General features: G+C 35.7%; 1 protein-coding gene across 1 annotated transcript; it reads right to left on the bottom strand.

The window, feature by feature from the left end:
• Positions 1-760: 760 nt before the first annotated feature.
• LOC141914734 (eIF-2-alpha kinase GCN2-like) lies at positions 761-12,882 on the bottom strand. Its single transcript, XM_074806013.1, has 38 exons — positions 12,645-12,882; positions 11,981-12,099; positions 11,503-11,605; positions 11,188-11,361; positions 10,962-11,042; positions 10,587-10,747; positions 10,390-10,499; positions 10,127-10,284; positions 9,790-9,900; positions 9,437-9,654; positions 9,233-9,353; positions 9,037-9,137; positions 8,813-8,946; positions 8,577-8,725; positions 8,287-8,420; positions 7,880-8,188; positions 7,515-7,590; positions 7,322-7,429; positions 7,122-7,244; positions 6,830-6,934; positions 6,009-6,179; positions 5,776-5,928; positions 5,392-5,628; positions 5,004-5,201; positions 4,759-4,910; positions 4,557-4,623; positions 4,353-4,469; positions 4,110-4,265; positions 3,942-4,022; positions 3,687-3,824; positions 3,425-3,541; positions 3,136-3,270; positions 2,881-3,062; positions 2,637-2,808; positions 2,313-2,426; positions 2,178-2,227; positions 2,018-2,086; positions 761-1,598 (listed from the first exon to the last, which is right to left on the bottom strand). The coding sequence occupies exons 1-38, from the start codon at positions 12,753-12,755 to the stop codon at positions 1,535-1,537; spliced, it is 5,079 nt and encodes a 1,692-aa protein (XP_074662114.1). The 5' UTR covers positions 12,756-12,882; the 3' UTR covers positions 761-1,534.
• Between the last annotated feature and the right edge of the window lie 270 nt (positions 12,883-13,152).

The following is a 13,152-nucleotide window of genomic DNA, read 5'->3' as shown; positions in this document are numbered from 1 at the left end:
TTTTCTAATGATAGTTGTGGATCATGTTAACAGATAGACATATGAAAAGTCCAGTTGATACCGGTTTTAATTTTCTGTCACTTTATGAAATTGGATTCACCTAGTTGGTCAATCTGAAAGCTGCTGGCTGATATTAAGTTTCTAAATGGGCAAGATTTGCTTAGAGTTATGAATGTTGAATTACATATGTACTTCATTAAAATATATTTTACAGTATGATACCATAAAATGTATGTTTGTACAAGCAGATTGTATTTTGACAGGTAATAAAGAATGTTATATTGGAGTTCCAAAAGCTTGTAGATTTTAGTGAATTTCCTTTCCCTAATAATAGTTAATAATGATGATGATAAATTGAGCATTTTGTAAAGCACCGTTCCTCTGTTTGTGTAACACTCGAGTCTTGCCATAATATCGGTCATTTACGTTTTCTGGACCTGGTTTCATAGACTGAGTACCAAAGTTACCCCTAATAAATCCTCAATCTGGGTGACAATCATCAAAGTATCAATGAGATGGTTGTAACTGACAGATTGCAAAATGATCCCAGGGATTATTTTGCTTCCACATCTTAAAAACCCAGCCCTGGACTAGTCCTATTAAATCAAGTGTATCTCCACTTGAAAACAAGCCAACACTTATTCAACACTTGGATGTCTGATTGGGTTTGTTATCTATGGATTCACTGCATTGAGAGCAATCCAAATACCCGATTGTATAAAAAAGTACGCTGGATGATTTATCTTTTGAATGTCTAGGCTTTATTGGTCAGATAAATAAAAAATACATACTCAATGTGTACCGAGTTCTACACATACATTGTATATACCAGTATACATACATCAGCACCAAACTTTCTTCATACACAGCAAAATAAACATGAATCGTTACAGTTCAGAAAAATAATCACCTACCAATTTGAGGAATATGATTGAACAAACTGTCGAAACATTAGATGATTCGTAAAAGAAACAAAAATAACAGAATAGAATTCCACAGTTCTGAGTTAAATTGCCTAATTGAAAATCTAACTCATTACTGTCGAACTGTGTCCTATTGGACATCATGCAATCTAATATTGGTGTCAGATATGAGTGTACCACTTTTTGTAGATTGTGAAAACTTTTTAAAGCTTAAGCAATAAAAATCTATTCTCTAAGAATAACTATGACTAGATTAGAAAAATAAATAAATAAACAAACAAATGCAATCCATGTGCATTTTCAAGAAATAGTGTCATACTTTACTTTGTGGTAGAAATAGCACACCCAAGTAACCATCTAAATTCTTAACAACAGAGTAAAATATTTCCACATTCAGTGCAAAGCATTATTGGCATTCAACAATCATATATACATCCATATAGTTTAATTAACAAAATGTCTTAATGAACATTGAGCCTACCGGTATTCTCTGATATTTTTGAGCATTTGAAATATATATCGTAAATTCACATTAACCTCTCAATCACAGGAATGTCCTTGGAATTATACTTAAATGATATTTTCAGCTATATGAATGGTCATCTGGTAAATTATAAAATTATTTTACAGCTTTCATCCTTTTGGCCAAAAAGAACTATTACTGGAGGAGTACCACTGAAATAGAAAATGTTAATAAACTCACAAGCCAGAAATATTGAGTATGCGTAAGTCGGGTCACTTGGGATTGAAATTTTAGTCTGACTTAACCATATAGGGTTTGATAGCCCTGTTAGACATAAGAAAATGCACTATGTTTTCTCAATTGAACTAAGCAATTTTATTAGAGTCTGGTGTATTTTGTACTTATTATCTTCAATCTTATTCCCAGATGGACCCGGATTTAAGGAATTTACTTTGAAGTCATGCTCGTGCTTGATAGACCACTTTTTGGTTAACCCTAACCAACATATGCATACATCCGAATTAGGCATATACGACTTCAGCATGTGTATATATGTACCATAGCATGGATTAATTGTTTGGTTTACTGTCAAATCATAATTTTTGCCATCAATAGTATGAGTGATATATACCTTCTTTCAAACTTGAGTTCATGAATCAAATCAAATATCCTGGTCAAATATTTACGATGCCTTTGATGTCTGCAAAGAAAATGCCCAGATGATACATTTTACAACTAATATCAAATTCATCATAAACGTTCTTCTTTTAATTAAGTAAATTAAAACTTACTTTTCGGTCACTGGACCCAAACTAGACTCGTAGCCCTCCTTATTGTCCAACTAAAAATACCAAATCAGTTTACCGGTATATGACACTCAAGTTTCACAATTTTGGTTGTTTTTACATAGACATATTATGACTTACATCAAGGCAAGCAGCCATAGTTCTTAAAACCTTCCCATCAAGATCCAGAGACAAAACCTCCACTTTGCTTTTACTCGATAAATTCTGTAAAGCTGTAGAAATTTTGGAATGTATCTGAAATAGAATATAATGGATTATAGATTGCTTCATTTTCTTGGATAAGTTGGGGGTTGTGAAGAAATCGAAATGCCAATTGATACCATAAAAGATTTGAGAATTACAGAGGATGATATTGGGCAAGAAATGGAGATGTGCACTAATGGAGATGTGCACTTTTTAGTAACGAAGTCGAACAGTATTTAGTAATGATTAACAATCTATTACCTGAGATTCAATTTTCCGTTTACTATTGCTGGCTAGTTTTGTATTTACTTCAGGCATAAGGAATGTAATATTCAAGTGTGGGCTTCCAGAACTCTGATTACTGTCTGTGTTTATTTGGTATGTCTGCATAGTCTGCTTGCTTGTTGTCAGAGGAGTGTTGTCACTGGTGTCACTAGAAATTATTAAGAGTTAAGAAGATAAGCGGAGATATGGTTATTGAATCAGTGCTGAATAGAATACTTACATTCTGGCAGACAGCAGTTTTCCTTGTATGTAATCAACGATTTCATGCAAAGCCATTTTTTTCTCCGTAATTCGATCTTTTTCAAACGTTTTAACCCTAGCTGTATTCGATTCTCCATCTTTCAAAATCACCAAATGGCTAACGAAAGAATCTCGACAGAAGTCCTGTATTTCTTCGAGGCTCTAGAAAGAGAGAGAGCTTGCTACAGATTAATGAAGTAGTGATGCACTGGGAGGTTCACATTCATCAACTTACCTGAGTACTGGAAAACAACACATGAGTCGATATACCAACTGCCCAAAGCTCTTTAGATACAAATAGCTGCTCTTTTAGTAACATCCTATGGCCAACTGAACATACCATGACATCATAAACCTTTGGCAATGGTAGCTTTAAATAAATTGTGAGAAAATTCTTATAAAATAGGGGTCCAGACACCAGTTGGCCATCTTGATTCTGACCAGACTGTAGATGTGTCTAGGATAGATATACGTCTAAACCAAATATGATGAAAATCTATTGAAAAAAAGTTGCAAGAGTTTACCTCCTGTGATTCTTCCAAAACTGCTGCCACTATTTTATCAACGGCTATACTCATACCAACAGCAGATTGGTTGTGAGACGCTAGTAAATTACTTGTGGGCATCTTAAATTTTGATATCTGAAAAATGTACTTGATGATATGAAACAAATTCATCACACACATAGGATTGTTGAGCTGAGCTTTATAACTATAGCAGGCTACCTGTTGGCTTTTCTTTAGATAAAAGAAAACTGTATGCTAGTACATCAAACAAAATTCTTACCAGTGAATCATATCTACCTCCAGCTGCTAGAACATCTAACATTCCTTTACGTTTTCGCCCAGTGATTTGACTTACTACTTGAAAAATTGGCCCCGAATATAAGTTGTAATTGTACAACAGCCCAAGATTAACTGTGATCTACAAGAGAGTGATATATACATACCGGTACACATATGGTTTACTGAGGCTATTTTATATGCAAATAAGAAAACATAGTTACTGCGTACTTATAAGTAAAAACCTAATCAATATTACCTGTAGTTTTATACCAAGATGTTCAGCATTTGTTGAAATGGTTTCAAGTTCATGTAGTCCCTTCTTTGCAAGTGAACCAGCCTAAGAGAAATTATACATGTATCTTGAAATTAAAAATAATCATTTACATACATTTGCAAAATAAAGAGCAAAAACATTAGATCATACCTGTCCCTTTGTTTTTGTGATAGAACGCAGGATACTAGTTATTTTTCCAAGTGGGCCATCAGTCTCGATAAAATTCATCAGTGAAGAGACTGACTGTTCAGACAATGATATGTTCAGCAGCCTACTTCTCATCAGTAATTTCTTATTTTTTTCAACCTTGAATACATATGAAACTTCTTGTTGGAATAAAAATGAATTGACCTTGTAGCAAAGCTGGGAAGAAGGAACTTTGACTGGATTTACCTTACAATCGGTGAGAATTGCTAATACTTCAGATGATCGCTCTTCCACAATTCCACAATGCAACAAAATAGCTCTTATCAATGAAGTGTGATTCAATCTCAAATAGTAGTTTCTCGACTGGAAAGGATAAAATAGGATTTCACTCAATTTTCACATTCTTTTACACAACTGATTTGAAATACTATTTCATTTATATGTACGTACCTGTAATACTGGAATGTCAGATATGATTTCATAAATGACATGGATAACCTCGGCATCTGGGATCAGACTGAAAAGAAAGTAACAATATAACTTACTACGTCATATTAGAGCTGATCAAAATTTTCTTTTGAATTTCAGTCCCAGCTGATCTTGATCTTGGTGGTACTAGTACTGGCACATAAAAGTAAAAAAAGTGACAAACCTGCCAAGATTGGGAGTAACAATGTCAAATGCAGCCTCAGTAAGCTCTCGCGGATGCAGTCCATGGAGTTTCTTTTCTCTGAATACTGTTCCTAGGCAATATCTCTTCAATGAGGAGATATTATTTTTGGCAATGTAACGTGCAAATGGTACCTTTGAAATAAAACGAAAAGTTGATTTTCTGATAGCCATGGATACTTTCTACATCAAATGTGAAATTTCATATCAAGCCAGAATTTCAATTACCCTTAGGTCATAAGGTAAAGAAACAACTCCCCCACTTCTTTCCATCAAACAAACATAACCATCACTTTGTTCGTAAGTGACGGATTTCGGCAATAAGAATGGGGTATTGATACGAATAGCACCGTGCCGTTGAAAGACATTTTCTAAACACTGATGAACATAACGTTGTATCATAGCACTCCTGTTACTAACTCCTCCCTGAAAAATAGTAACTCTGGCTTATAGTGGTTCTTAACAAGATCATTCGATAAGGAAGATTCCCCATTCCAAGAGGTTACAGGAACCATAGAAGGGACATCTATCATGCTAATTATATATTGCCCAGCAATGAAAATTAAGCACTGTATACTTAGTAACTCATCATTTTTTTCTGAATGAATGTACTGACCTTTTGCATATCGATATCATACATATAATCAGCTGCAACCGTAACTGGCTGAGAGAGCATAGCGCCGACCATGTGTTTATATGTTTTACACTGTGGATTTGATATCGTCGAGCGAAGCACTTCATTCAACTCAGCTTCCTCCATCTGCGGAGGTGGAAGTACATCTGACTGCAGCAGCTCCTGTGAGGTAGGCCGTGTTTCTGGTGCGTGATTCAATAACCAATGAATGATTTTTGCCTGAATGTAAAAATGAATTACCTAGGATGAAATGTGTGCACTAAAATATTCCTAAGTAATCTTTGAAGAGTTTCATTGAATTAACTATATGTGTCGTAGTAAGTATAACAGTACTGTCTCAATAGCTAAGCTGTGATTGTGATGTACCTGATCAAATAGCTCAATTTCGTCAAAGTCATCAGGCAAGTCAATTGATGGCTGACGTAGGTTACTCAACACTTTAACCCTCTCCATTCCAGTTGGGAGAGGGTGGTAGCACATTTCAAAGAAGATTATGCCTAAACTATAGATATCAACTTTCTGAAATTGAAATGAAACACTATTTGACAACAGAACTCACACCAGTAATATCAAAATACATCTTTGTGTTTTGATAATACCTGGGTATAATTAGTTCGAGCAGCGGCTTTCATCATTTCAGGACTAACGTACAAGGCTGTACCAACTTTACCAGTCATGTTACCATCTCCGAGACTGGCAGACTTCGAAGAGAAAGAATGTGCACTGTCGGGAGAAAACGGTTGCAGCAATGCTGTTTCAATAATGTTCGTCTGAAATAAAGATGAAATGTTAGTATAACTATATTAACTAACTACACTGTGACACTACACTGTGACACTACTGTTACACCGATTGTTATATAGATATGTTTATTGATTGAGGTTTTGAGGTATGGAATCGGCAATGTTTATCATAGAAATTAAGGACCTGGTACCTTAAAAAATTGAGTTAAAAAAGAAGCTACATGTTTATGTACATGTAGTTATTAACAGTATCGTAAACATGGTCCTTGCTACAAGGTATCCACAGGAAGCTATAAAGGAAGCTATTGAAAAGAAAAATTTAAATAGTGACGTCTCACAGAAAACCATTTCCAACAAACTAAGAGCCTATGATAAGGAGTTACCATAACAGAATCTAGATATAAACTTCAGTCCCAATATTCGTAAATGCAGTTTTCAATGCAGAGCTCCTGCATGAGGGTTGACTATTTTAAGCAAAACATCATATACCTTTTTCGTTTTCCCTATTTGTTCATGAGGCTGAAAATTTGATTAAATTAATCATATTTTTATCATCTGTACTGCCCTAAATACAGCCATAGTGAGTCACTGCAGGTGCAGTAGTTCACGACTACCACTCTCTAGTTGCTACTAACAAATTTGAGCAAACTACAATTGCATACTGCTGCGCATTTTACCTTTGATATGATTTCAGTTGTAGCCAATCCAAAGTCTCCAATCTTAACATGGTCATTAGAATCCAAGAAAATATTGACAGGCTTCAAGTCCCTGTGGATCATACCCTAGAAACACATAATCTGATCTATAAATCCATCTACCAAAAGCAAAAAAACTATACAACTTCTGGCAATACATAATACTGCAAATTTAAGATGTTAGCTGTATTTCCATGATAACAATCAGTACTCTGAAGAATGATAATAAACTCAGGTCAGGTACTTTTCCTTACTTTTTGTCAGAAGCACTTACCTGTTCATGAATATGTACGAGGCCCTCAATAATCTCCCTGAATAATCTCCAAACTCGTTCCTGATCTTGATACAAACCAGCATCGATGACTTGCCGTAACGTGCTTTTCTCACAAAACTCCATCTACGGTGTCAGAATTGTATGAAAGCAAATAACCTTTTGCAAATAACAATATGAAGAATTGTATCAAATTTAATTACCTGAATGTAAAGAAACTGTACTTTTACAGGACTCTCTTCCTTAGGTTTCACAGGTTGACTATTTGATGCTGTAGTTCCGCTTGCTGTTGCATTATTTATCTCCCTTGACTGAAAGATATACCGGATAGTTACTGTAATATAGTTTATGCCAAATAAGAATTATCATAGGAGGTTTTATCATATATGCCATTACCTCTCCTTCCGTTGAAGGTGAATCTGCTTTTTCAAACACCACACTCTCTGAATCTTCCTCGACGAAATCAATATTCCTATGATGAAAAGTCATGTATTAACTTCAGAGCCTGTATACTACTTTCAAGCAAATGGAGTGAAACATCATGGAACTAAGTCTCTATGAAAGTGCAGTTCAGCTTGCAACTTTAGTCATTATTTCAGCGGTAAAAAATGTTCAACTTAACATCTGCCTTGCAAGGTTCCTCATTTAAACCATGGATGTAGCGATAAAAATTATGATTCACCCAGTTTTACGTGGAAAATCTCAAAACAAATATGTCGAAATTTCAAATGAATTTAAATGTGACAAACAATTCAGCTTACAGAAATGATGTTCCGAATACATCTGCGTAATCATCATCATCATCGTCATCCTCATCAGCACTGCTCGATGAGGAATCGACTGCAACTGGCAAACCGGCAGAAATATTCCACTCGACGGACACATCATCCAACGGCACATTTGGAACCATGAAACTTTCTTTAATTCCGATACTGTTTTCGAAGCGGGATTTATCCGGAGTCGTCACATTGTTAAAATTCGTGGATGGTTTAGTGCTGTTTGATGCCGATGAAGAAGATGTGCAGTCTTCTAAAGCTTGAACACTTGTTTCAATCCATGAATTGTAGTATCTACAATTAAATGCGATAACATGCACTTGATCATACAAGTGACTAATGGGACAATCAAGTACCGGTGCGTCCTGGCAAATACGCATTGAATGACTTACCGAACAACATTTTCATGATTTAACCGAGACAAAAGTTTCACTTCACGAGTAATCTTTCTGTTAAATTGTTTGCTTTTGGGATTGAGCAATATTCGCTTGATGGCGTAATATCTTCCATCGAGGCGATTAAGCACCTGTAGTAGCAGATACCAGAATGAACATTACATTTTTACTTCAATACATTAGGGCAGTAGGCAGAATTTATGAATCTAAAGTACATTTTTCAGTTGATTTATCTGATGATTCATGTGTTAGTATACATCTATTGGTATATCTTGGTTTAAATGTACCTTAATAACATCGCCGAAGCCACCTTTTCCCAGCCATTCTAGCACTTCAAATTCTGTATTCAATCTGGATTGACCACCAGCATCATAACTCATGAATAATGGCACATCTTTAGAAGCAATCGCATCATTCTCAGAATCAGAATTTTTTCCTGACGAAGAGCAATATCATTATACCGATCTATGAAATACTTGGTTGAATAAAGGAACGAAATGAATCCAATAATTCAATAACCTACCTTCTTTATGTTGGCCACCAAGGCCAGTAGCACCTTTCTTCGGAATCAACCCCCGAGCAACATTTGGACGGACAAACTCATGCTCCTGAAGTTGAGAAGTCGACCATCGCAACCTTTCGTCTTTCAATAAGCACCTAAAATGAGAAATATAAACCTTATAACAAGCATATGATGACCAGTGAAGAATGTAGTTTGACCATGTTGATAAATGATTTCAAACTAACTTTCGAAGGAAGTCTTTGAGATCAAGCGGAAGACTGTTGGGGACTTCAGGTAGGTTTTCTGTAACTTCTTCTCCAAGTGCAAGTGACAGCAACAAAACCCCCTGAAATTAATGAATGAAAGCAGTACACTTTACGCATGAAGATTAGACCAGACATCCAGTTCTAGATTAATCTCAGATATATCTAACCCACTTACCAGCTGGTAGACATCAGCCTTTTTACCACTACGGCCAAGTGTTAAAGGTTTCTTTGGAGAACTGTTAGAGAAATGAACACCCGGCCTAGCATTTTCTACAGTTTCATACAGATCAGCGAGTCTAAATATAATGAAATAATAATCATCATTCAGAAAATATTTCTTCATTCATGAACAAATAAAACTATTCATAGATGCATGTACCTTTTATCTAAACTATAATCAGAGAGTTTTATGTGACCATATTTATCCAAAAATATGCATGATGCCTTTAAGTCTTTGTGCGTCACTGCCTTATCATGCAGATAAGACAAAGCCTCAACTATTTCTCTAGCATAATACTGTAAAAGTTCTAAAGGTACAGGCATTTCTTCTCGAAGATGCATTTCTAATGTGCTTTCACCGACCGACTCTTTAAGGACCTGAAAGATAAAGATAATTCAGACTGTCAAGTTTTCGATCCATTGGATACACAGCTGTCTACGATGAGAATAAGACTATATTTCATCCACGATTCAGGTTATTAAGTTACTCGGATGTACAGAGAGAGTACTCACAAGAATAGTTATCTTCCCTCTTTCCATAATATATTTCATCGCAATGTAATGAATCAACCTATCATGCTGCAGACGCACTAAAGATGAATGTTCTGATTCCAAATTGTTGACCTACATGTAGATGTAAAGATTCTTAATTACTTCATCATTATATTTTTGCCATAACCTGCTGATCATTGATCGAACTCTGACACTCCTTGAACTCTTGATTGATAAATATAGTACCTGAGAGACTATGCCTTAACTGTTACTCGGACTGTTACTGATTTTTGCATCATGTTCATTCATATTCATTATCATTAAATTTAGAGGATAGGTCTAAATAAATGCAGCTCACCTCTTTTAAGTACTTTGCCTCTTCTTTATTGTATTCATCATCAATTTCAATCTTTTTTCCTCCTGATCGCCACTTGAGAACCCATTCATCTAGAGTAACTATATTACCCGATTCAAGATCTAGGCCAGTGTACGTTATCACACCAACCGTGCTCTGTCCTGTTCAATGTGTCATGACAAATATAAATTAAAACATACAATTCAGATATTGTTCCAAGTATTTCAATTAGCAGCGGTGTGAACTAAAGAATAGTGGAATCTTACCTAAACATTTCCCGCGGTAAATGACAAATGAATTTTTTCCTTCGAATGATATTGAATGCTTAAGACAGTCATCTTCAGAACTTCTTCTTGATGATGAAGTGCTACCGTGCCTAAAATTCAAAGGATTCAAATCCTATTGTTGTCATTACAGGTAACTTATCTTGATTATGTTGGATTCCATACAATATCATTTGTACCTTTTCATCCGCGAGTTTGAGTCACTGGTTCGTGAATTCGATTCGCTGACTCGCCTCGGTCTACGGCTTGTCGTACTAGGAGGCGAAGGTGAAAATGACGATGAAGATTTTGGCAAATTTTCACTACCCACTAATGAAGGGATGTCAATATTTTTTGACGCCTGCAAGAATAATTATTCAGAATATAATATTCATACATTATTAAACACCTTACATTGAATGAGAAATACACAACTCTCAAAAATTGTTACTGTTATTATCTGAGTGAAGGTTGCCAGTTTATATGTTTGAAACCACATTTGACTGTTTTAATATGACCAAGAGGGCTTTATCAAATAATGAGAATGATTTTCTAAAAGATAAAGATGACCCGACCTGCCTAGCCTCTTTTTGTCTTCGAGTCTCCTCTCTCAACTCTTCTCGGCGCTTGTGAATCTCTTCTTCAATCTTTAGTCTCTGCAAAGAATAATACGTAATTACAACAAATAGGGTAAACAGCAATTCTGGAATTTTGAAGAGATCGTTTTAACGTTCGGTATTGCTGTCATGAATATCAAATCATATTTTTGCTTGTAATATGAATATGAATAGCTAGGCCTACATCTTTTTCTTCTTTTTTCTTCAGAAGTTCGCGTTTTTTCTGTTCCTCTTTGGCCAACTTTTCTTCCTGATTCCTCTTGTTAGTCATCATCTCCTCGTAGAAAGATTTCGGTGCTGGCTTGTTGTGTTCGTGAAGATAATTCTGGACATGATGAGCCAGATCATACATCATTTCCTTGAGAGAGTAAAAAAACAATTTCTATAGCATCGCAAAGGAACTACGACACATTTCAGGATGGTTTGAGGTTTAAAAATCTATGCACTAGTGGTTAAGATACAGGTGATTCTTTACTAAAATACTGTAATTGGAGCTTACCTGTCCTTTGCATTGATTTGCGACTTCTACCAAGTCCTTATGTAATTTACTAACTGTCTGTTTAGATAGGCCTTTAGGATTTTCAAGTAATATAGCTGGTACTCTGCAAGACAACATCTAATTTTAAATATAGCTGCAAAGCAGTGATAACAGGGTTTTCTGCGAGATGCACATTTTTGTGTATCCCGTATAATGGTCATCATTAAGATTTTACAAACAAACAGATCAACTAGGTTTAAACGATTTCAATCTTCAATGACTTAAATATCAATCAATCAAGGAAACAAGAAAATTATTCTGAACAATTTTTTTAATCAGAGTAAAAAATACTTATTAAAAAGCGCGACAAGAGAAGAAAGATCCTAATAATAAAAATCCAGAGAATAAGTAAATCAGCTGACAAACCCTAACATTTAAATATTTTACTAGGTAGGTGAGATAATCCCATAGGCCTATCAAAATTACTGAAATCACTTACTCATCAGGATATCTTGCAGTACATCGAATAATCAAGTCAATTTTAGCATAAACTTCACTGTGAACATGCATGCTCTGTAAAGGCGTCAATGCCAATTTGATTTCTGGTGGTCGGTCGAGCTGTAAGTGTGGTTGAAATGGGAAACTAATTCAATTTTGGATCAATGATAGGTTATAACAATCAATTTTCCAGGGTCAAAGGTGATCAAAAGTAGGCCTACTATGCACATTCTTTTTCTCCTCTTTTAACACAGACCCTCCAAACTAGTCAGTAACCTGACTGTGGTTTAGTTTCACGATCGGATATTTTCACAAACCACATAAGCTCATCCGATTATAAAAAGCTTACCACCAACGATTAGGTAACTAACTACCGCAAATGCATGAAATTATCTTAGTGAATGCATGAAAGGAATAACTGTGGAGCGACTGCAGTGGGAAGGTGACCTCAACTGCAGTTGGATCGCAACTGCAAACTAGTCACTAAAGGCCCCACCCATATATTCCTTATAATAACACTAGCGCCATGCCCATGCGCCGTTGTAGGGGAAAGGTGACCTAAACCGGTTAGAGTTTAAACTGGTAGAGGGGTTTGTGACAAGTAGTAACACTATTCAAGCTGCAATTTATTGAGCGGATAAAAGATATGTAGTAGTGTATGGTACCTTCCAAGCATCTTTTTTTCGAAGGTCATGGAAATCATCATTGAAAACAGACTTAATCACTTCAATTTCATCGCGTTGGCGATCTTTCAGAGTGGCAATATCAGTGCTCATATTTCAATCAATCGACTTAAACGCATAATCTATACTTAAAATGTACTGACAATTCAAAAAAGAGTAATTAAGCGATAAAATTAAATTTTATTTTGGGAATTTTTTTTTTCATGGGCGCCGCCATATTGCCAAATCATCCCGTAAGGTGCTGCCATGCATCGATTCAATTCAATTAAGCATTATTGAATTATTTTCGGAGCGGCCCGCCACACCGTCGGCGTATTTTCTACGACACGACTTAAGACAAAAGGACTTTCATTGGAGAATCGCCTGATATGACTGTGTTTAATTCTTTAAAAAAATCCTTTGACAGTAGGGTATGCCTTTCGAAAAACCCATGGTGCCGAGCCTACCCATCGCCGCCGCGACTCATGCTGTGTGATCACGGTGATGGAAA

This window comes from Tubulanus polymorphus, chromosome 1, assembly GCF_964204645.1.
Source record: "Tubulanus polymorphus chromosome 1, tnTubPoly1.2, whole genome shotgun sequence".
In the NCBI taxonomy this organism is placed as follows: domain Eukaryota; kingdom Metazoa; phylum Nemertea; class Palaeonemertea; order Tubulaniformes; family Tubulanidae; genus Tubulanus; species Tubulanus polymorphus.
Note: the sequence above shows the minus strand (reverse complement) of the source record. Positions and strands in the feature narration are given on the sequence as shown.